Source organism: Erinaceus europaeus, chromosome 10, assembly GCF_950295315.1.
Source record: "Erinaceus europaeus chromosome 10, mEriEur2.1, whole genome shotgun sequence".
Lineage (NCBI taxonomy): Eukaryota > Metazoa > Chordata > Mammalia > Eulipotyphla > Erinaceidae > Erinaceus > Erinaceus europaeus.
Window position 1 is genome coordinate 72543194 of NC_080171.1, and position 25622 is coordinate 72568815.

The 25622-nt window shown below is 41.2% G+C and overlaps 1 protein-coding gene across 5 annotated transcripts in view; it reads left to right on the plus strand.

Annotated features, from left to right (window-relative positions):
- Window positions 1-25622, plus strand: part of KANK1 (KN motif and ankyrin repeat domains 1) — a 246845-nt gene that overhangs the window by 145714 nt on the left and 75509 nt on the right. For all 5 annotated transcript variants that reach the window (XM_060199745.1, XM_060199748.1, XM_007528455.3 and 2 more), the window contains exon 3: window positions 7936-8059. In XM_060199745.1, the coding sequence (XP_060055728.1) occupies window positions 8020-8059 (40 nt within the window). In that variant the 5' untranslated portion in view covers window positions 7936-8019. The remainder of the gene's footprint in view (window positions 1-7935; window positions 8060-25622) is intronic.

The window sequence follows — 25622 nt, forward strand, 5'->3', positions numbered from 1 at the left end:
CACATTTGTACATTGAGAATATCCACTTCCAGCAAATTCCATGGTGATCCTGACACTGTTTGGTCCGGGAGCATCCTTTGGCAGTTAGTAACCTGGGAAATAACAGTCCAATATAACAGCATATTTTATAAACTGTACGATAAAGTCACCTGGGAATGTGTAAATGTATAAATTTCAACTCAGTGCTGGTTTTACTGATTCTCTGGGGCGAATTGTGGGATGATGTATTATATCATACTTACAGTAGCTGCTTTTCCCACCATAGGGGACTGAACATTGTAAGTTAGAAATAATGCTCATTTTGCCCTTAATGAACACTTACCCTCTCGTAGTGGTTAGAAATTGTTCCTACTTCCTTTAGCTTTAAACAAATGCTTGTGCGTTCTGTTTGTTTTAATAACAGTACACAGGTAAAAGAACTCTGCCTCAACCCCCATGTGGATTTTAATGTTTCAAATGGGATCTTGCCTCCCAGTTTCATCTTTGCCTGCACCCCTGCCCACCAAGCATTATTGCTGATAAGCTAAAGGCTCAATAGTGCCCCAGGGTCCTCCTGTCCAAAGCCAGTGCATACTTGGGGAACCAGCCTTTCTGGGACATGACTTTGGTGCGGCAGTCCAGGAGACAAATTTCTCTCTCTCTTTCTCCATATCTCCCTCTCTCTCTCGCACTCTCTCTCTCCCCCAGTTTTCTGTGAGGCTGTCATTATATCACTATTCTCCAAAGCAGAAGTCAGGTTTTGTTTTTTTTTTTAAGTCATTTCCTATTTTTGAAATGAATGCTCCACAGCAGATGCCAACATCCTCACCCACACCCTCTGCCCTGGAGTTGGCTCGCCTGCTCCACACATCAGCAGGACTTTTGCACAGTCATGAGAGCCATGTACTTGTCCCAGCAGGAAAGCCCATGACAGTCCAAACCCTGCCAAAGAGTGCCTGAGTCTCATAGAGTCAGAAGGGAAAAGCTTAAGTGAGTTGTCTCAGCTAAAGGAAAGCAACATTCAGGATCTGCTGGAACAGTGCATAGAACATGCCAAAGACATTTTAAAATTTTCTCTTAAGATTTATCTATTTTTATTAGTGATTTAATAATGATTGACAAGATTGTAAGATAACAGGGGTACACTTCCATACAATTCTCACCACCAGAGTTCCATATCCCATCCCTCCATTGGAGGATTCTCTATTCTTTATCCCTTTGGGAGTATGCACCAATCTCCCCCCCCCCCACACACACACACACACACTCCTTATTTACCAGAGCACTGCTCAGCTCTGGCTTATAGTGATGTGAAGGATTGAACTGGAACTTTGGAACCTCAGGCATGAGAGTCTCTGCATACCCATTATGCTAACCCCATTAAAGTTTACATCTGTGGTTATGACATTTGTTTCTGTAATGCTTGGACAGATGAAAGCACTGATATTTTTATTCCTAAACTACTACCAGTAGAGATTTTTGCTCATCAGGTGAAGTGAAGGATCTCATAAGTCTGGATATTTTTATAAAATTCAGGCATAGATTTCTGCTATGGTCTGCTTTCCTTATATCTGGCAGTGATGATCACATCAGTAGATACTATTTCATTACACCTCTACTGAATTCTGCAGTCACTCACATACATAAATGTGGCAAACTTTTAATGGAGCCTAAGTAATTCTAAAATTCTAATCTCCATTTGTCTCTATCACGTCTCAACTCTTTTTTTCTTTCCCCCAAAAGGAGTAATTGATCCTCAGCCTAGGTTTTTATAAATCCTCATCATTTAAAAAAAAATCTGAAAAAGATCTTTTCCCAGTATCTGTTCTTTTTTAAAGAGTTGAGGAAGTTGTGTGGGTCACAACAATACATGTGGAGCAGATGACAGGTAGGGTTCTGAATGCAGCTGGCGGCTCCCATGTGGTCTTAAGCTGCTCACTGCAGCATTTCCCATTGGCACACTCTTGGGCACATCTTTATGTCCTTTCATGAGATAGAGTGCAGGTGAATGGGCAAGGAATGCTTTTTTCTGAGGGGAAGAGAGCTGCTTGTTAAAGAAATGAGTTTATTGAATGTTGCTTCTTTATTTTGTTTTTTTTGTCTGAATTTTAACTTCTTGTTCCTATCTATACCTCCTCCAGACTCTTAAACATGCTGTCCCCCAGGAATAAGGTTATACATATAACTATTTATAGCATTTCTTCCTTTCTTTCTTTTTTCTTTTCTGCCACCAGAGTTATCACTGGGGTTCAGTTTCAGCACTGTGAATCCACCACTCCCAGCAGCCTTTTTTTTCTCTTTATATTTTATTTTATAGGACAGAGAGAAATTGAGTGGGGAGTGGAAAATAGAGAAGGAAGGAGAGAGAGAAACCTGCAGACCTACTTCACCACTCATGAAGCTTCCTCCTTGCAGGAGGGGAATAGGGCTTGAACCCAGGTCCTTGCACGTGGTAATGTGTGTGCATAACCTGGTACACCAATGCCCAGCCTCCAGCATACATTTATCTAATAGGAAAATCCCAGTCCTTTTCTCTCTATTACAGATGGAAACGAAGGGGCCAGGTGGTAGATAACCTGGTTGAGCACACATGGTATAATATGCAAGGACCAGGGTTCAAGCCCCCAACCCCCACCAGCAAAGGGAAAGCTTTGCAAGTGGTGAAGCAATGTTGCAAGTGTCTCTGTCTCCCTCCCTATCTCCCCCTTCCTTCTTGATTTCTGGCTGTCTCTATCCAATAATTAAACAAACAAACAGAAACCAATATTCAGGCAAGATTCTATTTCAGATCCTGGTTGATAAATGAAATTTCCCTCCACCCATACCAAGAAAATCTGCTATACTTGAGAAGGCCAAATGGTATTGGGTCATAATTAGGTAGTTGGTTGCAAAAATCACCAAGAGTGGCTGGTTCACATTAACTTCAACATAATAACAATTCCTAAGCTAAGAGCCAATATTATAAATCATTGGGAAATAATCTGACAATGAACAGTAGCCAAGAGTCACCTTCCAACACACCTTTTACTAAATTACTTTTAATTAAATTCTTTTAAATATTTCTATTATGTTTATTAATTGGATAGAAATAGCCAGAAATCAAGAGCGAAAGGGATGATAGAGAAGGAGAGAGACAGAGAGACACCTGCATCCCTGCTTCACCATTCACAAAACTTTCCCCCTGCAGGTTGGGGGACCTGGGGCTCAAACCTGGGTCCTTGTGCACTGTAACATGCACTCAACCAGGTGTGCCGCCACTCAGCCCCTTTAATTAAATTCTTGAAAAAAAGAAATGAACAATCATGGATGGTAGCCAATGAATTAGATAGGTCTTTGGTTGTCTGGAAAGATGGGCTTATCTTAAAAATAAAATCAGCTTTGCACTTTTCACCAGATTGAGGATATTTGTGCATTTATTTGGGGGATTGTCATTGATAGAATCTACATCCTTTTGTTTCTCCATTAGCACCCAGTATCCTTATGTCTCCATCCAAATCGCCTTGACACATCCTTCATTCCCTGCAACACACGCAGCCTGTTTCTTTAGTTTGCCCTCCAGAGGTGTGGTATTTACAAGCCATTATGAAGCAAGACTACAAACACAGAGGGCTAAAAACGGGCCAATAGACAGGAATTTCACATAGGGCTTTTTTGGCCTTTAAAAAATATCATTCGTTAAATAATCTAGAGGGCTTTTATCCCTCACCTCACTACTCCTCTCTCAACCCTCGTGGCTCCTTCTTCTCCAAATGTACAGTCATTCCTATTCTTCTCTCCCTCTCTCTCTCTCTTCCTTCCTTTCTTTCTTTTGTCTCTAGGGTTATATCACTGGGGTTCGGTTCCAGCACTAGGAATCCACTGCTCCTGGAGGCTATTTTTCCCATTTTTGTTGCCCTTGTTGTGGTTGTTATTGTTGTCATAGCTGTTGTTGGATAGGACAGAGAAATCGAGAGAGGAGGGGAAGACAGAGAGGAGGACAGAAGGATAGACACCTATCAGGGGAGGGCATGGGATGAGTTCTGGTGGTGGGAATTGTGTGAAGTTGTATCCCTCTTATCCTATGGTTTTGTCAATGTTTCCTTTTTTATAAATAAAAATTTTTTTTTAAAAGATAGACACCTACAGACCTGCTTCACAGCTTGCAAAGCGACCCCCCTGCAGGTAGTGAGCTGGGGGCTTGAAGCGGGATCCTTGCACAAGTCCTTGCTCTTTGTGCCATGTGTGCTTAACCCGCTGCACTACCGCCCAGCCCCAGTCATTCCTATTCTTAAAGATAATGTTCACTCTGTTGTCACAGCCTGCCCTTTGGTTTAGCTGGCTCATGCTCCAACAATGAAATCACTGCTCTCCAAGTTCAGTGTCCTGGGCCTGGATGTCAGATGTTTCTCACACATTCAGAGAGATTAGAGCCACCCTGTCCCCTTAGTGAGTGGCTGACAAAAACAGGAAAAGCCAGGAACTGTAGGAGGAGGGAAGGAGCTGAAAGGGAGGGGGAGGAGGGAGGGGGTGCCCTGCAAGCAACTTGAGAGAATCAGGTCTCTGAAGATGAACTCAGCAATTGAAAAGTTATGCAGGAGAGCATGCCGTCAGAAACAGAAACAGCCTGTGAAAAGCCAGTCCTCTTAGTTTTTGCTGTCATGGGAGTTAGCTTTGAACTCCCCCCCCCCCCCCCCCCCGTAAACCCATTCAAGCAGTGAAGAAGTTCTCAATAGCTTAGGGGCAAGAAATTTCCTCCGCTATGTGATCAAAGCTATTATCATTGTCTCCTATTTTTATTTATTTACATTTCTAGTCTCTTATAATCTCTCTTTTTATTTTTTTGTATTATCTTTATTTATTTATTGGGTAGAGACTGTCAGAAACCGAGAGGGAAGGGACTGATAGGGAGAGAGACAGAAAGACACCTGCAGCACTGCTTCATCGCTTGCAAAGCTTTTTCCCTGCAGGTGGGGTCCAGGGGTTGGAACCCAAGTTCTTGTGCTCGGTAACATGGGCGCTCAGCCAGGTGCACCACTACCCCATCTCTTCTAATCTCTGTGACTCTCCTAGTTTACTTCTGCGTAGCATTTTAAAATCTTCTTTTCTTTCTGTAAAGCATTTTAAAGTAAACAAAACTAAACCTGATAGGAAGTATCTAATCTTCTCCTTTTTTTTACCAGAGCACTGCTCTGCTCTGGTTTATGGTGGTGCACGGGATTGAACTTGGGACCTTGGAGCCTCACGCATGAAAGTCTCTTTGTATAACCATTATGCTATCTACCCTTACTCGTATCTAATCTTTCTTTTGTTAATAATAATTATTATCAAAGGGATAAAAGCTAAAAACCACCCATAGTTGCATCAATCAAGAGCAACTACATTGGACAATTTGGTATATCTGCTTCTTTTTTTTTTTTTCCTCCAGGGTTATTGCTGGACTCTGTGCCTGCACCATGAATCCACCACTCCTGGAGGCCATTTTCCCCCTTTTTGTTGCCGTTGTTGTTTTAGCCTCGTTGTGGTTATTATTATTGCCATTGTTGATGTTGTTCGTTGTTGGATAGGACAGAGAGAAATGGAGAGAGGAGGGGAAGACAGAGAGGGGAAGAGAAAGATAGACACCTGCAGACCTGCTTCACCGCCTGTGAAGCAACTCCCCTGCAGGTGGTGAGCTGGGGGCTCGAACCGGGATCCTTACGCCGGTCCCTGTGCTTTGCGTTGCATGCGCTTAACCCACTGCGCCACCACCCAACCCCCATATCTGCCTCTTTTAAAATTTAATTGTGTGGCAACATACTTTTACAAAATTGGGTTTATGATAGAAAACAATTTTCATCAGTACTCTTTGAACAGTTGGCTGTCTAATGAAAACCTTTTTAAATGATTTCAGTGCCTCCATTAGAATCCAATATATAGATATGCTGTTATTTTAGTGGTTGCTTTTAGGGGAACTCACATGTGTTTCTGAACGGATGCTTAAATTCTCTGTTTGAAATTTGTTACACTTAATATTTTCTGATACTGTAAAGAGCTTTGAACATTTTGTTTGGAGTAGAATTTGGGCACAAGGGAAAGGGAATAATACATCTATATCTATCGTTACTTGCTTTGCTTGCAGCTGCTTCCCAAAAGGCATTTCAGAAAAGAACGGTTGGACCAGTATGCTTTTTCCTGTTTCTTTCTGTTTTAAATTTCACAGTTGTTAGCAAGCCCTGTGGTAGAATTCCCAGTTAACTTTTAAATAGAGAATCAATACAAAATAAGTAGTTTGTTGCTCAGTGTGAACCTTAGTGTGTGAAAACTGTGTCACTGAAAGCTTATCCAACAGGGCAGTGGAAACTATTGAAGATTTTATTTTAAAAGGGAGTCGGGGGTGGGGGTGGTCGGGTGGTAGCACAGTGGGCTAAGTGCACATGGCACAAAGCGCAAGGACCAGTGTAAGGATCCTGGTTTGAGCCCCTGCTCCACATTTGCAGGAGGGTATCTTAACCGGCATTGATCCAGGTCTGCAGGTGTCTGCCTTTCTCTCCCCCTCTCTGTCTCCCCTCTTCTCTCAATTTCTCTCTGTCCTATCCATCAACAGCAGCAATGGCAGCAATAATAATGACAACAACAAGGGCAACAAGGGCAACAAAATGGGACAAATGGCCTCTAGGAGCAGTGGATTCTTAGTACAGGCACTGAGCCCAGCAATAACCCTGGAGGGAAAAAAAAAGTAAGTCTGGCTCAAGTTAGTGTTTTCAAAGAGCAGATTGATGAAATACTTGTTGTCTCTATAGAACTTTCTTTTTCATTATATTATTTTATTTATGATTAATAATGGGTTATAATAGATGGGGGTAGATAGCATAATGGTTATGCAAAGAGACTCTTACACGTGAAGCTCTGAAGTCCTAGGTTCAATTCCCACACCACCATAAGCCAGAGCTGGGCAGTGCTCGGGTAAAAAATAATAATAATAATAATAATAAAGTAAGATTATATATATTTATTACACTGTATAAGTCCACACAATACCCATCACTAGAGTTCTATATCTTCATCCTCCCACCTCCCAAAGATAGTTACCATAATTCTCACAAGTCTTAGAAACAGTTTGCTTCTGGTGTTTTTTGTTTGTTTTTGTTTTTCAAGTTCATGTGTATCAGATCTCTAGATTCCACAAATCAGTGAAACCATCTGGTTGTTGTCTTTCATCTATTTATTCCACTAAGCATAATCACCTCCAGTTTCATCCATTTTGTACCAAAGAACACAATATCATCTTTTTGACTGCAGAGTAGTATTCCATAGGATATATATCCCATAATTCTTTTTCTAAAGAACTTTTGTCAAGTTCATGAACATTAGGTGCAACAACTGCTTTCAATGCGAACTGAGTAAATATGCCCTTGAAACAACATCTAGGGGGAGGGGAGTCAGCATAATGGTGCTGCAAAAGACTTTTAGGGCCGAGACTTCAAAGTTCCTGTTTAGTCCCCAGCATCATCATAAGTCAGAGCTAAGCAGCTTCGTGTGTTCGTGCACGCGTGTGCGTGCGCGCACACACACACACACACACACACACAAAAGTGAACAGAAAGAAACATTTGGAAGTGAGGATCAAGTTTAAAAACCAAATGCAGTTTGTAAGGAAAGGAATGTGAGAATGCATGACTGGGAAGTTATGTTTTAAGATAACCTTCCTGAGAGATCATGTTTGGGGAGAACCACTTTCGTTTCAAAGAGAGACCTGCTTCCAGTGCTTCTCTACCAGTGTCTCTGTGGACTTGTCATCCTGTTAATACCCGGTGTGGGGGGGGCATTCCAATCCAGCACCACCAGGATCTTCACACTCCCCCTGCATCGCCTCTGTACCCCCCCCATTATTATTTGCTCACACTCTCAGTGGTTATCTTTGTAAGCAGAAGTCCAAGATTTAGTGCTGTACATATCTTTAAATGATCTATTTTGATGGGGCTCTCTTTATTGTTTCAGGCTGAATGCACTTGGAAACTTGATGCATAAAATTTGCATGACTCCTTTACTCCTTTCTGGATCTGTTCCTGGATTCAAGCCAACATGGCTCACACCACAAAGGTTAATGGCTGTGCTTCTGAAGGTAACTACATGCTCTGGAGTGTGTGTGTGTGGGGTGTGTGTGTGTGTGTGTGTGTGTGTGTGTGTGTGTGTGTGTTTGTTTTGGCTCAAACTAAGTTATTTAAGGAATGTTGCATTCCCTTCTAGACAATAACAGCAAGTTACCCAGCTAGCTAGAATTTCAAAACAAATCTGTAGTCATTGAAGCTCTTTATTTTGCTTTGCCTTTTTTTTTTTTTTGTATTTTCCTATGAGAATTTGCTTTTATCTTTAGAGCCTTTATGTACAGAAGTCCATTAGGCAAATTATTACCTAAGTCAATTCTATTGAAATATTGAAAGATAAATGTGAAACCCCTGAAACCAATTCTGGTATAATATATATTTCTCTTGTATTTTTTTATGAGGGGTTGAATGATGAGAGGGGAAATTAGTTTAGATGGTTAAAACCAGTTCCTGGTTTACACTAATAATCACTTTGGTTTGATATTGCTAAACAAAAAGAAAGCAAGGTGGAGGAGAGACAAGGGATGTTCTCTATAGTGACTTGCCCAGAGAAGACTATACAACAAGCTATGTTACGAATCAAAGACTTAGTACTTCAGTTCTTGTATTACATTATATATCATTTTCATATGTCCTCCTAAATTGCTTTTGTAAGATTTGGGATAATTTTGTAGAACACATATAGAAAAAAATCCTTCTAAGATATGTTACAGCAAGAGAAGAGAACATAACCAAATGACAAGCCAAATGTTCATTCCTTTGTGGGGAATTCTTGTGTGAAAGCAGTAATCAACTATGTGGGACTTCTTGCAATGCACCCATGGAGAAAATAAGGAATTAAGAGTCCTTAGAACTGAACTAGAGCCCCAGCTTCACCCCTCACCATGAATATTGTATAGGTCTAGTTCTTTTTTATTTTTATTTTTTTAAGATTTTATTTATTTATGAGAAAGATAGGAGGAGAGAGAGAAAACTCTGGCACATGTGCTGCCGGGGATCGGACCTCATGCTTGAGAGTCCAAAGCTTTACCACTATGCCACCACCCAGACCACTTATTTTACTTTTTTTAACCAGAGCACTGCTCAGCTCTAGCTTATGATGGTGTTGGGGGTTGAACCTGTGATCTCAGAGACTCAGACATGAGAGTCTTTTTACATAACCATATGTCATTCCCCACCCCACCCCCACATGCCTATTTCTTTATGTGTAAAATATCAGTAAGAATATCCAGTGGCAAAATGAGAATTAGAGCCAGTGAGAACACAAAAGTATATTCTCCAAGAGCTTTATATATAAGCTGTAAAGCACTTTTTTTATCTTTGTAATTTTTATTTATAAAATGGAAACACCAACAAGTCCATAGGATAAGAGGGGTACAATTCCACACAATTCCCACCACCTGAACTCTGTATCCCATCCCCTCCCTTGATAGCTTTCCTATTCTTTATCCCTCTGGGAGTCTGGACACAGGATCATTATGGGGTACAGAAGGTGGAAGGTCTGGCTTCTTTAATTGCTTCCCCACTGAACATGGGTGTTGGCAGGTTGATCCATACTCACAGCCTGTCTCTCTCTTTCCCTAGTGGGGCAGAGCTCTGGGGTTGCAGGGCTCCAGGACACATTGGCGGGATCATCTGCCTAGGGAACTCCAGTTGGCATGGTGGAAGTAGCATCTGGAACCTGGTATCTGAAAAAGAGTTAAGATAAAATGCAGAACAAACTGTTGGCCAGTCATGAATCCAAAGGCAGAAATAGTGCAGATGAAGATTTGGGGTCTCCATTTTGAAGAAAGCTAGTAGGTCTATTTTAAGTATATTCCAAGGGTCTCATAACTTTACTAGTTTTTGCCTGAGGCTGCCATCTGATATGCAGGTGGACCCAAATTATTGTCTGAGGAAATGGTGTCATAGCTGGAGAAAGGACTAGAAAGCTGGAACAGGGAAGAGAGTGGCTCCCAGATATGGGAAAAGTGTATAAATATTGTCAACTGTAAACTCCCTTGATTTGATCTGGGGCCCATATTAAGCACAGAAACCTATGCAACCTCTGCATCCCTGTAGGTCTGAGCCTGCATTTTGTGGTCACGAGTAGGAACATTCCAAGTTCCACCAATTTCAGGACCCATCTTCTTCCAGGTGGTAGGTAGAGTATGTTATCCAACCTCCCTTTGGAGAATGGAACAGTCTGTACCATAGTTGATTCACATTGAGGACCATCAGGATTATCGCTGTGGCTCAATGGGAATTCTAGGAATCCACTATTCCCAGAGGCCATTTTTTCCTTTTTTTTTTTTTTTTTATCTTTTCTTTCCTTTCTTTTTCTTTTCTTTTCCTTGTTTTCTGTTTTACTATATGATACAGAGAGAAATTGAGAGAGGTGGGGGAAGATAGAAAGGGAAAAAGAAAGAAAGGAGTCAGGCAGTAGTGCAACAGGTTAAGCGCAGGTGGCGCAAAGCACAAGGACTGGCATAAGGATCCCGGTTCAAGCCCTAGGCTCCCCACCTGCAGGAGAGTCGCTTCACACAGGCGGTGAAGCAGGTCTGCAGGTGTCTTTCTCTCCCCTTCTCAATCTTCCCCTCCTCTCTCCATCTCTCTCTGTTCTATCCAACAATGACGACATCGATAACAACAATAATAACTACAATAATAAAATAACAAGGGCAACAAAAGGGAATAAATAAACAAATATTAAAAAATTAAAGAAAGGAAAAAGAGAGATAGACACCTGCAGACCTGCTTCCCTGCTCGTGAAGCACTCCCTCCCTGCAGGTTAAGGCAGGGCTCAAACCTGGGTCCTTAAGGGCGCATGGTGATGTGTGCATTTAATGAGGTGCACTACCATGTGGACCCCTTGTAAAACATTTTAATTTTTATTTATTTATTTTATTTTTGAGAGAGATTCAGAGAGAGGGAGACACAGAGAGAAACACCAGAGCACTGCTCAGCACTGGCTTATGGTGGTGCGGGCGATTGAACCTGGGACTTAGGAGCCTCAGACATGAAAGTCTGTTTGCATAACCATTATGCTATCTCCCCTGCCCATAAAAACAATAGCAGAAAGAGGAGGAGACCTGACTTGTGCACACCCAGTCCATAGATATGATTTTGTTTGTTTGTTTTTGCTTCCCGCAATTTCAACCTCAAGTATCTCCTCTGGCAAGAAGGCTCTAACTTTCCCATCATCAAACCCAAAAAACTTGGGTGCTTATTCCATGACAACTCACCTATCTATTCAAATTCCTAAGCCCCTTTAACTGCTCAGCTTCTCATGCATATAATAGTAGATAATATGAATGCAAGAATAGCATATGAATACCAGTCTATAGCATTTACTGAACTAAGTACCATGGTGCCTAAAACACTTTGCACAGTCATAACTAAGTTTCACAGTAGCCCCATGACTGTTATCAATGCTATACCACCACATCTGCATGTGATGCAGAGAAGCCTAATAACTTATCTAAGTGTAGGAAGACAAGTCAGGTTTGTTATTAGTTTCTCCAGTAAAATATTGGTGTCAGAGGGAAAATTGAAACATGGAATTCCCTGAGTGCCACGGGTGGATTTCAGCCTCCTGTAATGGTGGGGTTTCTCTTCTTCCTCCTGCCCTTAATTCCACTCACAGACCCAGAACAAGGAGATCAAGGGGCTCTCTAACCTTAAGGGTCTCCATACTATCTACCCAATTTGCTCCTCCCACTTTTCCCAACTTGATTTGTTACTGAGTATCTCTTTGTTCCTGGGATTTAGGTTCTTTTTTTTAAACATTTATTTATTTCCTTTTGTTGCCCTTGTTGTTATATTGTTGTAGTTATTATTGATGTTGATGTTGTTGGATAGGACAGAGAGAAATGGAGAGAGGAGGGGAAGAAATGGAGAGAGGAGAAGAGAAAGGTAGACACCTGCAGACCTGCTTCACCACTTATGAAGCGACTTGCCTGCAGGTGGGGAGCCGGGGGCTTGAACCATTATCCTTATGCCGGTCCTTGCGCTTCACACCATGTGCGCTTAACCCACTGCACTACCTCCCAACTCCCTGTTCCCGAGATTTAATGATCCAAATATATCCTTTCCTGTTTACCTGATGTTCTGAGCGCCAAGTTTGAAAATGCTGGAAAAAAACTTTAGGGTTTGTGACTTCTGAGATGCCAGTATATGAATGGCTACTGCAAAGACACAAGGGATATTTTTTGCTTATTTTGTGTTATTTTTTCCAGAGTTTTTTAAATTTCTTTTTTAAAAATTAATGTTTTATAGTCACCAGTAAATACAGTAGTTTGTACATGCATAACATTTCTCAGTTTTCCACATAACATTACAACCCCCACTAGGTCCTCTGTCATCCTGTCTCCCCACCCCCCTCCACCCCAGAGTCTTTTCCTTTGGTGCAGTACACCAACTCCAGTCCAGGTTCTGCTTAGTGTTTTCTCTTCTGATCTTGTTTTTCAACTTCTGCCTGTGAATGAGGTCATCCCATATTCATCCTTCTGTTTCTGACTTATCTCACTTAACATGATTTCTTCAAGCTCTGTCCAGGATGGACTGAAAATGGTGAAATCGCCATTTTTAATAGCTGAGTAGTATCCCATTGTGTATGTATACCACAACTTGCTCAGCCACTATTTTATGTTATTACATGATCTCTTTGTACTTGTCAGCAGATCTGGTTAGAGACATAGGCATATATAATTAACTATAAATGTGTATATGTAAGGAGTATCAAAAGATATGTATGTTTATATCATATATCTAATTATGCATATATTGCATATATGTTCCTCACTATAGAAATGTCTGTAATACAAAAATATAGTATTGTCTTATAAAATTAAGTAAGAATTACTAGTAGTACCATTATTTAGAAATGAATGTTTTGGGCAGGGGTAGATAGCATAATGGTTATTACGCAAAGAGACTCTCATGCCTGAGGTCCCAAAGTCCCAGGTTCAATCCCCTGCACCATCATAAGCCTGAGCAGTACTCTGGTAAAAAATATGAAATAAAAATATTAGAAATGAATGTTTTACTCACTTTGCAGTAAGTCTTTAATTTTATATATTTCACATAGCTGAAATTATGCTCATAAAATACTTTTCCTTTGCTCTGAATTACAAATGAAGTACCTCTCCATGTTTTTTAAAAATCTCAAACTGCACAAAGGTATGTATTAGTTTAAAATATACTATTTTGACATGTAATCAACATAAGAATACTTCCAAGCCCCAGATTAAGGTGAGATAAAGAGAAATTCATGCCTAAAAGGGTTTCTGCCCTTTTCCTTCTGGAAAAATAAAATCACTGTTTTGTGCTTTGTAGAACTTGAAAAAATCCCATGTGAGGGTGGATTCAGGCCAAAAAAAGAAGAAGAAGAAGAAAAAAGCATGTTTTATGATCTTAGGAAAAAAGCAGAAGCAAGTGAAGAACCTCTGGGAAAAGTTCCCCTTGGCCCAACTGTGTCCTTAACTGCAAAATACATCTGAAAACTAGTCACCCCACTTTCATGGTCCTGCTTAGAATTTAGAGTATGTGAGGGATGATTTATTCTAGTTTTTTTGTACTTTGGATTCTTCATTGTGCCCCCTTCAGTTATATAGGGTAAAAGGAAATGATTTTAAAATAAGAGCAATACACTAGCATTTTCTTTTTTTTTTAATATTTATTTTATTTATTTATTCCCTTTTGTTGCCCTTGTTGTTTTATTGTTGTAGTTATTATTGTTGTTGTCGTTGTTGGATAGGACAGAGAGAAATGGAGAGAGGAGGGGAAGACAGAGAGGAGGAGAGAAAGATAGACACCTGCAGATCTGCTTCACCGCCTGTGAAGTGACTCCCCTGCAGGTGGGGAGCCAGGGTTCGAACCGGGATCCTTATGCCGGTCCTTGTGCTTTGCGCCACCTGCGCTTAACCCGTTGCGCTACAGCCCGACTCCCTACACTAGCATTTTCTATACTTTATGTAATTCATCACAATATGGTGCCAGACATTCAAAACATCTAGTGACTATATAGCTAGCAAAAGCCTGTAGACATACTACAAAGCCTAAAAAGTAAACTTTGCAAGACTATAATAAACATTACTGAGCATCTGCTATATTCTACACATGGTTCTGAGCACAGAGTATAAATAAAGCAGGGAACAAATTTCCCTGCCCACAAGGACCACATATTCTTTATTATTATTATTACTTTAATGAGAGAGAGGGAGAGAGGGAGAGACAGAGACCAGAGCACTGCTCAGTTCTGGCTTATGATGGCACTGGGAATTGAACCTGGGACCTCAGATTCTGAGGCATGTAAATCTTTCGCAGAACCATTATGCTCTATCTCCAGCCCAGGGCCATATGTTCTCATGGAAGTTGAAGTTCATATACAACCTCCAGACAAAATATAGGTTATATTTGCTGCTTATCTGAAATTCATGCTTAACTGAGTTACCACTGTTTTCGTTTCTAAGCCTGTGTGTCTCCTCACTGCTCACTTCATCCCCATCAATCATTCAGCACAGTGTTATTTCATTTCCACCAAATCCTCCATCCTACGTCTGTTGACTGGTACAGATTTATTTTAATTAATTCAGGACATTTTATTACATTATGACTAAGAGTATGCTTATGTCATTTGTTAATAAAATGAGATCTGGACATCATAAATCACTCCCAACTGTTCTCTGATAGCTTAACCAAGAAATAAGCCGGGTCAACAGTTAGAAACCCTGCTGTCTTTCTACAGGGTTTAGGTTTGGAGACAGTCTGCGTTTCTCCAGGTTTCTGAACCATCCAGTATAAACTGGATGCACTGATTGATACCTTGCTAAACACTAATTATTGTTGTGAAACTTTAATTAAAGCTTCGAATCTCTTTAGAAGGCAAATAGCAAGTGGCTTTTTTTTTTTTTTTGCCAGATGAATAATTCCTAGCTTCCCTTCTTCACAGGATTGAAGTGAAGGAAAAAAATAAAAGAATACCCATAAAAACACTTTGAAAAACATAAAATATTGATCAGAAAACAATGGAAAAAAATCCCCCACCATCCTTTATGGTCTACTGTCTCCATCAAGTGTTCCTGATCGAACAAACACCTGCTTGGGCATTATTGTGCCAGGTCCTTTCAGATGCTGTGACATTGGGGCAAGAGTTGTATGACTGCCCTACGTGGACCAGTTAAATAAAACAGATGTGCATTGTGGAGTAACTTGTTATGCCTACCTCTGCTGTCTTTATTTTATTGCTAATACTTGTCTGTGTTAATTTATGCTGTCTTATTATAGATTTCTTCATCTTGATATATATCTTTTACAGTCTAAATATATCCATTTTCCTAAACAGATAAGCATTGAAATATTGTTTTAGTATTTATTCATGAGAAAGATAGGAGGAGAGAGAAAAAAAGAACCAGACATCACTCTAGTACATGTGCTGCCAGGGATTGAACTCGGGACTTCATGATTGAGAATCCGTTGCTTTATCCATTGTATCTCCCAGATCATGGCATTTAATTATTTAAGGTGTTTGTTAAGGTGCTTGTTAAGGTGCAATCATTTTTTTAACTAATATAATAGTACTGGTGACATTTGAATAGGAAACTAGAAGGAAAAAAACTACTTGAAATCTCATAGTAGAGACTGAGGAGGCAGTATAATGGTTATGCAAAAAGACTTTCATGCCTCAGGTACCAAAGGCCCCAGTACCACTATTCAGTCAGAGTTTATTAGTACTCTGGTAAATAATAATTAAATAAATAATGAAAATCTCACCATAGGTATCATCATCATTTTTAGTAATAGTATTTTATAATAGATTTTTGTCACATACCTGTATTGCCCCCAGACTGCCTTCTTCCCATAGAGAGAAAGAGAAGTAGCCAGAATGGAACAGAAATGGAGAGTGAAAGAAACCACAGCTCATGGCTGGGTGGTGGTGTACTTGGTTGAATGCACATGTTACTGTACACAGGGACCTGGGTTCAAGCCCCCAGTCCCCACCTACAGGGGGAAGCTTCCTAAGCGGTGAAGTAGTGTTTTCTCCCCCCCCCATCCCTCCTTCTCTGACTCCTACTTCCCTCTTGATTTTCCTGCCTCTGTTCAGTAAACAAACAAACCACAACACCAAAACTTCCTGTATCCTAAGAGCCAGGCTTAAACCTGGGAGGCTCACATGGCAAAGCAATGCATTATCTAACTGAGCTATTTTGCCAGCCCAGGTATTGTTTTCTTTTTCTTTCTTTTCTTTTCTTTTCTTTCTTTTCCTTCCTTCTTTCTTTCTTTCTTTCTTTCTTTCTTTCTTTCTTTCTTTCTTTCTTTCTCTTTTTACCAGAGCACTGCTCAACTCTGGTTTATTGTGGGGGGGGGGGGAGCTGGGACTTCGGAGCCTCAGGCATGAGAGTCTCTTTGCATAGCCTTTAGCTATCAACCCCCACCAAGGTATTATTTTCATTAATTCTTTTTCATCTTGTTCAAGCTTGCATTATTTTTTAATAAAAACACATATATTTTAGCACTCAGTATTTAATTTTAACATTTTTCCAAGTCTTCTTGAATATCAGTTTCAAATAAGCATTTTCAGAGACTGTGTTCGTACTCCTTAGAGTGCGCTCAGTTGGGTTACTCTTTCTTGTTGGTTTGCATGTTTGGACTGTGTCTCGATTTTCCCCATTGTAGATCACAACACAGATTATTTTTCTCCTGCTTTTATTGATTTACTTTTGCAAGAGAAAAAGAAGTAGGGGGTTAAAAAAGCACAACTGGTGGTTCGGGAGATGGTGCAAGGATAAAGCATTGTACTCTCAAGCATGAGGTCCCGAGTTCAGTCCCTGGCAGCACATGTATCAGAGTAATGTCTGGTTCTTTCACTCTGTTCTCTTATCTTTCTCATTAATAAATAAACACAAATCTTAAAAACAAATAAAAGCACAACTGTTCTTCATAAATGTTGGTAACTAGTGTAAGGCTTCAATCTTGCTACTCTGGGCACTTATTTGGCTCTAGGTTTTGTCTCCATGTGAATCTTCAATGAGGTACAAAGGCCACTGATAAGACCCAATCACTCAGACAGAGCCAAAGACTCCTGGCAGAATAGGTAGAGAGCTGCAGTACCGTGCATCCCACTCTTGGTTATGTAAATATTTTTTCTGGGCAGAAGCATTTCTCAAACAGAACTCTGAGCCCACTTCAGTGAATCTGACAGCAAGAATTAAATGCTGTTCGTCAAGTACAAAACCAGTTTACACTGACTGGTCTGGCTGGAACCAGCTCGGTATTTTCTGAGGCCACCTGTGAAGGAAAAGTCATGGAGCATGGTGGAGATGTTGTATTCATGGTGGTGAGTCTTTGGGTGTCTTAAGTTAGCAGAAATGAGAGCTGATTAAAACAGGAGCTGCTTTAATCCATGTGTGCCTTCCATGGCCTGCCAGGGCCACCTGATTCTGTAAAAGGATTAACTTGTGTTATTTATTTATTATTATTTTTTTTCCCTCCAGGGTTATTGCTGGGCTCGGTGCCTGCACCATGAACCCACCGCTCCTGGAGGCCATTTTTTCCCCCTTTTGTTGCCCTTGTTGTTGTAACCTCGTTGTGGTTATTATTATTGCCATTGTTGATGTTGTTCGTTGTTGGATAGGACAGAGAGAAATGGAGAGAGATGGGGAAGACATAGAGGGGGAGAGAAAGATAGACACCTGCAGACCTGCTTCACCGCCTGTGAAGCAACTCCCCTGCAGGTGGGGAGCCGGGGGCTCGAACCGGGATCCTTACACCGGTCCCTGCGCTTTGCGCCACATGCGCTTAACCCATTGCGCCACCGCCCGACCCCCGTGTTATTTTTTTTAAAAGATTTTATTTATTTATTAATAAGGAAGAGAGAGAGAACCAGACATCACTCTGGTACATGTGCTGCTGGGGATTGAACTCAGGACCTCTTGCTTGTTAGTCAAATGCTTTTTCCACTGTACCACCTCCCAGACCACTTAATTTGTGTTCTTATTTGTATTTTGTGTTCTCCTAGAATCAAAGTATTCAGTGGTGTATAGACAAGCTAAGTGTGAAAATTTTCCTTTTTTGTTTTTGCTTTTGGTGAACATGAGCAAAAGCCAGGAAAGGGTCTTTCTTTTTATTTCACCTATCCAACCTCCCTTCCTTACTCAGTTTGTTAATAGCTAAGCTAGAAGTTGAAAGTAGAGTCTTTTCCTTTGTTTAAGGCATCCTGTTGACATTAAAAATTAGCAGTGCAACCTCTAAGAAGTTCCAGTTCAATAGATCAAAGAGAGAGTTTGTGTTTCAGAAAACTAGGTGAAACCCAGAAGTAGAGTGGTTTAGAATAAAATGTGCTCCCTCCCTAAGCAGAGTAATGTTTTTTCAGTATGAATAATTTCATAGAGCCATGATAATACCTTATGATTTTAGCACATCATGTCATTTCATCCTATTACTAGAGGGACTTAGATTGTGTATTTCAGCTTTAAATGAAACTTTAGGTTGTTGGTTTACTGAATGCTAATTTTCCACTAGAGTTATGAAATAACTTAGTTTCTTGAGTTATGTGAGTGTTTCAAGAGATTTTTTTTTTAATATGAAGCAGTTACGTTTACACTTCATAACAATTAAAATACCAAGAACACCTACAAATAGAAGCTTCTATTTGTAGGAGCTCTAGTTTTCAAAGTCAGCTTGTCTAGTTATTCCAAATCCCCAAATTCCTCCAGCCCCTGGCAAGGTTATGAAGAGGTCCTCTACTCCCTCCCACCCTTACCCCTAGTCAGGGCTTGCCTGTTAGACAAACTGTCAAGACTTGGCTTTAACCTTTATTCACCTTTCCCAACCACCACCCCCCCCCACTTCCCTCTTAATAAGCTTTCTTGTTCCAAACCTAGAGGGAGTCATAATGAGTTAAGCATCAGAAAACAAACACACACATACAGACACACACACACATACACACACCACACAACACACACAACACACACACACTTAGGCCTCCAGCTAAGTTGAGGAAGAATGACTTACCTCCCAGTGAGTACCAGCCCTCTTGGCTGCAGAAAGGATAGAACTGGGCTCCTCCATAGCCTTTGGTTGGAGGCTTCTGTTCAGATGCTGTGTGGATGACAACAAAAAGGGGAGTTACATGAAATTAGATCCCATCCCAGAGATCTGACATGGTAAGAACATGGTCTGTTGCTATCATTTCCGGGACTACACAGTGAAGCAGAGGATTAAAGGCACCCTTCCTAGAAAGAATTGAATATTCTAACTCCTGCTGGCTGCCAAGACTATCCTTTGTGAGTACTGGCATTTATTATGCACTTCCCCTTTCTCCTGAAAGATTTGGTCAGACTAGCTGAGCCCTGCAAAGTATAACTCATGACTTCCTTTTCCAGAGTTTAACTTCTTTCTCTGTCCCAGATAATTCCAGTTCACCCTTTTTGTGCATTTTCTGGAACAGGTTTCCATGGGTTTAGAGGAAAATGAGTGACCAAAGTTCACAGTTGTTGTTTTCTCTATAAAAAGAGGGGGAGGAAGCTGTTTGATCTGAGGTGGCTTGAAAATTGCTAGCATAGTTTTATCAAATTCACACAAAGTATAAGTTCTTAAACTTTTCTGGCAAGGTAAATAAAAGCACATTGAATAGATTTTTCTAGTAAAGGCCTCAAAAAACCCCAACTAGGAAATTATTTTTAATAAAATTCATTCAAACACTTTTAGAAATGCTAAGTTTAAAAGTGTGTTTTTGTTTTTGTTTTTTCTTTTTTGGATGACTCTTTTTCCTCTTCTGGCTGCTCTGTTGGATATTTTTGGAGTGAGCTTTGGCTGATTTACTCATTTCCATATGCTTTAGGAAAAGCATATTCACATTTTGGGAGCTAAGCTTGAGTCTGCTTTTAGACTACAATTCACTATGGAGCCTGAAAACAAGAGGTTTTAAAAAAGCAAACTTTAGGGGCTGATGGTAGCACACTAGGTTAAGCACACATGTTACCATGCACAAGGCCCCAGATTCAAGTCCATGATCCCCACCTGTAGGGAAAAAGCTTTGCAAGTGATGAAGCAGGTCTACAGGAGTCTTTATCTTCTCTCTTTTATATCTCTCTCTCTCTCTCTCTCTCTCTCTCTCTCACATTGATCAGCTCTGGCTTATGCTGGTGTGGGGGATTGAATCAAGGTCTTCGGAGCCACAGGCATGAAAGTCTCTTTGCATAACCATTATGTTATCTACCCCTGCCCTCTCCCTCTACCACCCCTTCCTTCTCAATTTCTGGATGTTTCCATCCAATAAATAAAGATAATTTTTAAGAATTATTTTGTGGGGCCAGGCGGTGACACAAGAGGGTAAGTATACATAATATGAAGTGCAAGGACCCACACAAGGATCTGGGTTCAAGGTCCTAGCTCCCTACCTACAAGAGAGACACTTCACAAGCAGTGAGGCAGGTCTGCAGGTGTCTTTCTATCCCCCCTCTATCTTCCCCTCCCCTCTCAATTTCTCTCTGTCCTATCCAAAAAAAATTAATAATATAAAAAAAATGGCAGCAGGAGCAGTGGATTAGTAGTGCAGGCACCTAGCCCCAGTGATAACCCTGGAGACAAATAATAATGATAATAATAACAAATTTTAAAAATTATTTTGAAAAGAAAACTTTAAAAGTTTTTATAGATAACATCATTTCATCTAGTAATGTAAAAATGATCTCACCATTTAAAAGTACCTAGTGATTTTTTTTTTAATAGGGACCAAATTTCCAGTGCTAGCAGCTTGTAAAGTAAACCATGACTGAGAATACAGATTATAACTTTTAGAAGGCCTTTCTAGCCTATAAAGGAACTATAGCTCTGAGAGAGAACTGGAACAAAGAAAAAAATGGCAGGTGAATGGGATTATTTTTATTATTATTGGGTAGAGACAGAGAAATCAGAAGATGAAAGGGAGAGAGAGAGAGGCTTGCAGCACTGCTTTACCACCTGTGAAGCTTCCCCTCCCACCCCTGCAGGTAAGGACCAGGGGCTTGAACTCAGGTCCTTGAGCATGTAACACTTGCATTCAACTAGGTGCACCACTGCCCAGCCCCTACAAACCAAATTTGAGTAACTTGAAATGTTTCTTTTTTTCCATCTGAATCAGAGGCTTTTGATTTTGCTACTGTTTGCTATTGTTGCGCCTTATGAAGCTTAAATATATTTAAGAGAGTGGATGCTGGAGTTTGTGAAAGTATGTATTCTTATTAGTTACAAGAACTCAGTTTATTAAGGAAGGCCTTTTGATATATATATATTTTTTTTACTTAACTGGGAAAGTTTTCTTCTTGAGGGAGCTTTTGTATTTTGGGCCTGTTTCTGTCAGAATCAAGATCATGTGCTTTGTCTCACAACATTTGACTTAGTGGATAAAACCCATAAGCTTTGCAAATACTTTTGTGAAAACATTGATTCAGCTTGTCATGCCAAAGTTTCCCATCCCTGCCCAAGTTTTCTGAGTTCCTTCTTTCCCTTGTATGAAATATCTCTTAAGCCAGTGCCTGTTAAGTGTTTCTATACAGCAGGAACATTTAAGAACCTCATGGAAGAAAAGGGAAGACCTTTCTCAGACTAAAAATAGGTGAAAAGGAGGAAAATGTGATATTTCTAATCATTCATAAGCCCAACTACTAGTATGTTTAAAATCTTAGCCATGTGCTTTAACTCTCACTTTTTTTTTTTTTTTTTTTGTCTCCAGGGTTATTGCTGGGGCTCGGTGCCTGCACCATGAATCCACTGCTCCTGGAGACTATATTTTTCCCTCTTTGTTGCCCTTGTTGTCCCGTCATTGTGGTTATCATTATTGTTGTTATTGATGTCCTTGTTGTTGGACAGGATAAAGAGAAATGGAGAGAAGAGGGGAGGAGAAGACAGAGAGGGGGAGAGAAAGATAGACACCTGCAGGTCTGCTTCACCACTTGTTAAGCGACCCCCCCCCTGCAGGTAGGGAGCCAGGGCTCGAACTGGGATCCCCTCGCTGGTTCTTGTGCTTTGCGCCATGTGCACTTAACCCGCTGTGCTTCCACCCAACGCCCCCCCATCACTTTCTAACAATATCCAATAAAAAAGACCACTTTCCCTGGGGCAGGTGATGGCACACCCAATTAAGCATACATGTTATAACTCACAAGGACCCAAGTTCAAGCCCCTAGCCTACACCTGCAGGGAGGAAGGTTCATAAGCAGTGCTGCATGTGTGTCTCTCCCTCTCTACCTCTCCCCCTCAGTTGCTGGGTCTATTTTAAAAATATATATATGTTATCACTTTTCCTTGGCTTTCAGAATACCCTCAGCTAAGTCCATGTACCCACTAACACACAGGTGGTTAATTTCCTTTTCCCGAACATGCTAGATTGACACAAATACTTTAGTCGAGCCAGGAATACTGTGGAGATATTTTTGAGGGCATTCTTTCTGCATGATTCCTTCTGCGTTTTCAAAGACTGATTTGCCTCTTCCTGATCTGACAGGAGGCAGCAGGACCCATGGGTTCCTTTGCAGAACATGCCTCCAACAGGGCTCCACCCCATGAAGCCATGAATCAGCCCAGCAGAGAGACTGACTTTGTAGCTCCCTGGGGTGGAGACCTGGAAGTCCGCAGTCCAGTGGGGGGGGGGGGGGGATGGTTTGCTTGTCAAACCATTCCAACAAAGCTGCTTACAGGAAAGAGTTGCAAAACACTGAAGCCCTGTGCCACCAGTTTTTTCCATGAGCATCACATAACTCCCACGTTGGCCTTGCAGTGCTGGCAGCGCTGGGGGAAACAGGAACCTCACAGCGTGAGCTCTGGGGCAGGCTACCTTTCAGCCTGGCTTCTAGGGCATCTGGGTGGGCCTGAGCATTGCCTCAGGTACCCTCTCTATCCTCCTGTACCCAGCACACCCTGGATCTGGGCCTTCACTTAGAGGCACAGAAAACATCAGCAGACTGACTTTTCCTGAAGCAACTGAGACAGAAAGTCCTCCAGAAACAAAGGTAAAGAGGTTTGAGAGCCAAGGGCTTTTTTCTGAGGCATCCTTCTCCTTTTCCTCCCCCTTCAGTTCCTTTCCTCCTTCTTCTCTTTCACCTCTTCCTCCTTCTTCTCTTTCACCTCATTTTTTCCCTCCTCTTCTAGTTCTTCTCCTCCTCTTCCTTCTTCTTCTCTCCTTCCTCCTACATATATATTTTATATTTTATTTATTTATTGGGAAGAGACAGAGACATCTGTAGCACCACTTCACCACTCTTGAAGCTTCCCCTTGCACACGGGGGCTGGAGTCTTGAGTCCACATCCTTGTCAACATGTGCTCAAGCAGGTGTACCGCTGCTCGGCCCCTAGGGCATTCTTCTGTAATGTTCTGTCTTCTGGATTTTGATGATAGAAAAATAGATGTTGAAAACCGTGGTGAATTCAAATTGGGATAGAGTTTCCATTTTGAAAATGGAAAGGTGAGGTACAAAACTCAGTAGGTATCTCTCAACTCAGTGAGTTCATTCTTTCAGTTGTTCCCCATTGCATGACTGCACAGAAACATATCAGAGGAGCAACCACTTCACTACCCTGCCCCGTGGATCAGTCCTGAGGACCTGTGGAAGCTGGTCTTTCTTTGTATTACTCACGGCACTTGGTGGTTTGGTTTCATTAAGGATGGCTGGCAGGATTAAGATTCATAGGGGTTTATATAGTTTGGTTATTTTAACATCTCTTTTTTGTTGTTGTTGTTGTTGCCCTTGTTTATCGGTGTTGTTACTATTATTGTTGTCGTTGTTGTTGGATAGGACAGAGAGAAATTGAGATGGGAGGGGAAGACAGAGAGGGGGAGAGAAAGACAGACACCTGCAGACCTGCTTCACTGCCTATGAAGCAACTCCCCTACAGGTGGGGAGCCGGGGGCGTGAACCAGGATTCTTACGCCAGTTCTTGCACTTTGCGATTTTAACATCTCTTCAAGCATGTTAAGTTTCATAACTGAATATAACTAATTTTTAATTCTTCCTCTGCATTCTTTCTGTTTTTGAGTCTGCACAATTCTACTGCTCACAGCAGACTTTGGTGGCTGCAGTTAAATATCAGAGAGAGGGAGGGAGGAAGGAGGAACCACCATAGCACCACTATACCACTCATGAATTTCCCCCTGGGCCATGGTTGACCTGTGTGGTGATGGGGGACTAGAACCCAGTTCCTTAGTAGAGTGTGCTGTCTACCAGGTGAGCTATCCCCAGGCACTCTAACTTTAATCTCTGACTATTCCTTCCTCTTAACTCTGAACTTCTATGCTGGGCCTTACTTGGACAGAATTCACTAGTCTAATTTTCAGTCCCAATGTCTGCAGAAACCATGCTAGTTTTCCCAGACTTCAGTGATTCCAGGTAGGAAGAGACCAACTGTGTACAAACAGTTTTGAAAGAACTGAGGGTCTTCTCTACTATCCCACCATCTCTGCCATTCCACCATCTCACCCTGCACTGTTATCTCTTTGTAATTTTGCTTAAAGCACTATTCCCTTGACTTGGATGTCTTTCCCGAGTCTATTAATATAAGCTCGTCTTATCCTTTAAATTCTGCTTCCTCTGACCTCTCCCAACAAGTATTCTCGGTAACTCCCAATAATAGTTTACCCTGTCCTCTTGCTTAATCCTGGAGTGCTTTATATTCTAGCAAATAGCTGCCATCACTTGCTTTTAATTAAAAGTTCTGGGGTGGGGGCAGATAGCATAATGATTATGCAAACAGACTCTCCAGCCTGAGGCTCCAAGGTCTCAGATTCAGTCCCCTGCATGACTATAAACCAGTGCTGATTGAAAAAAAAAAAAAAAGTTCATGCTGTAGGATGGTAGGTAGAGTGTTTGTCTTACTGTACTTGAACCCTGGGTTCAATCCATGGTATCACATGGGAGGACCATGGACAGCAACATCCAGAGCTCCATGAATGGTGGAGCCACTGCTTGGGTGTCTCTTCCTCACTTGCCTCTCTCTGTCTCTCCCCTCTCACCTCTCTCACTCCGTGTAATGTAGAGAACTTACAGTTGTGCGCCCCACTACTATGTAAGCCTTTGACCTTAGGAGACGGTATATACCCCATGTCATTTTCCTCTTTGTCTGCTGTCCTGGCTTACTATGTAGTCAGTAGGCTCAGTGTTTAACCAACAGATCTTTTCAGCATGCCTATTTGTGCCAAAATAGAATATCATATAAAGCAAAAAACTGGCATATGCTTATTTAAGGTTTGGTGTGGATTTTATTCATAGCTGCACTATTCACAATAGCCAAAAGTGGGAACAGCCTAAATGCCCATCAACAGGTGACTGGCTAAAGCAGCTATGGGTGCTATATTCTGTGGAATACTACTCTGCAATCAAAAAGGTGATACTGTGTTCTGTGGGACAAAATGATTGGAACTGGAGGTGATCATGCTTAGTGAAATAAGTAAAGAGATGAAAGACAACGACTGCATAGTTTCACTCTTGTGTGGAATCTAGAAAACTATTAACATAAGAACTTAAAAAAGAAGAAGTGAGCAAACTGTTTCTAAGACTTTTGAGAACTATGGTGGTTATCTTTGGGGGGGCAGGGACACAGAAATTTTGTGGTAGGTGTGGTGTG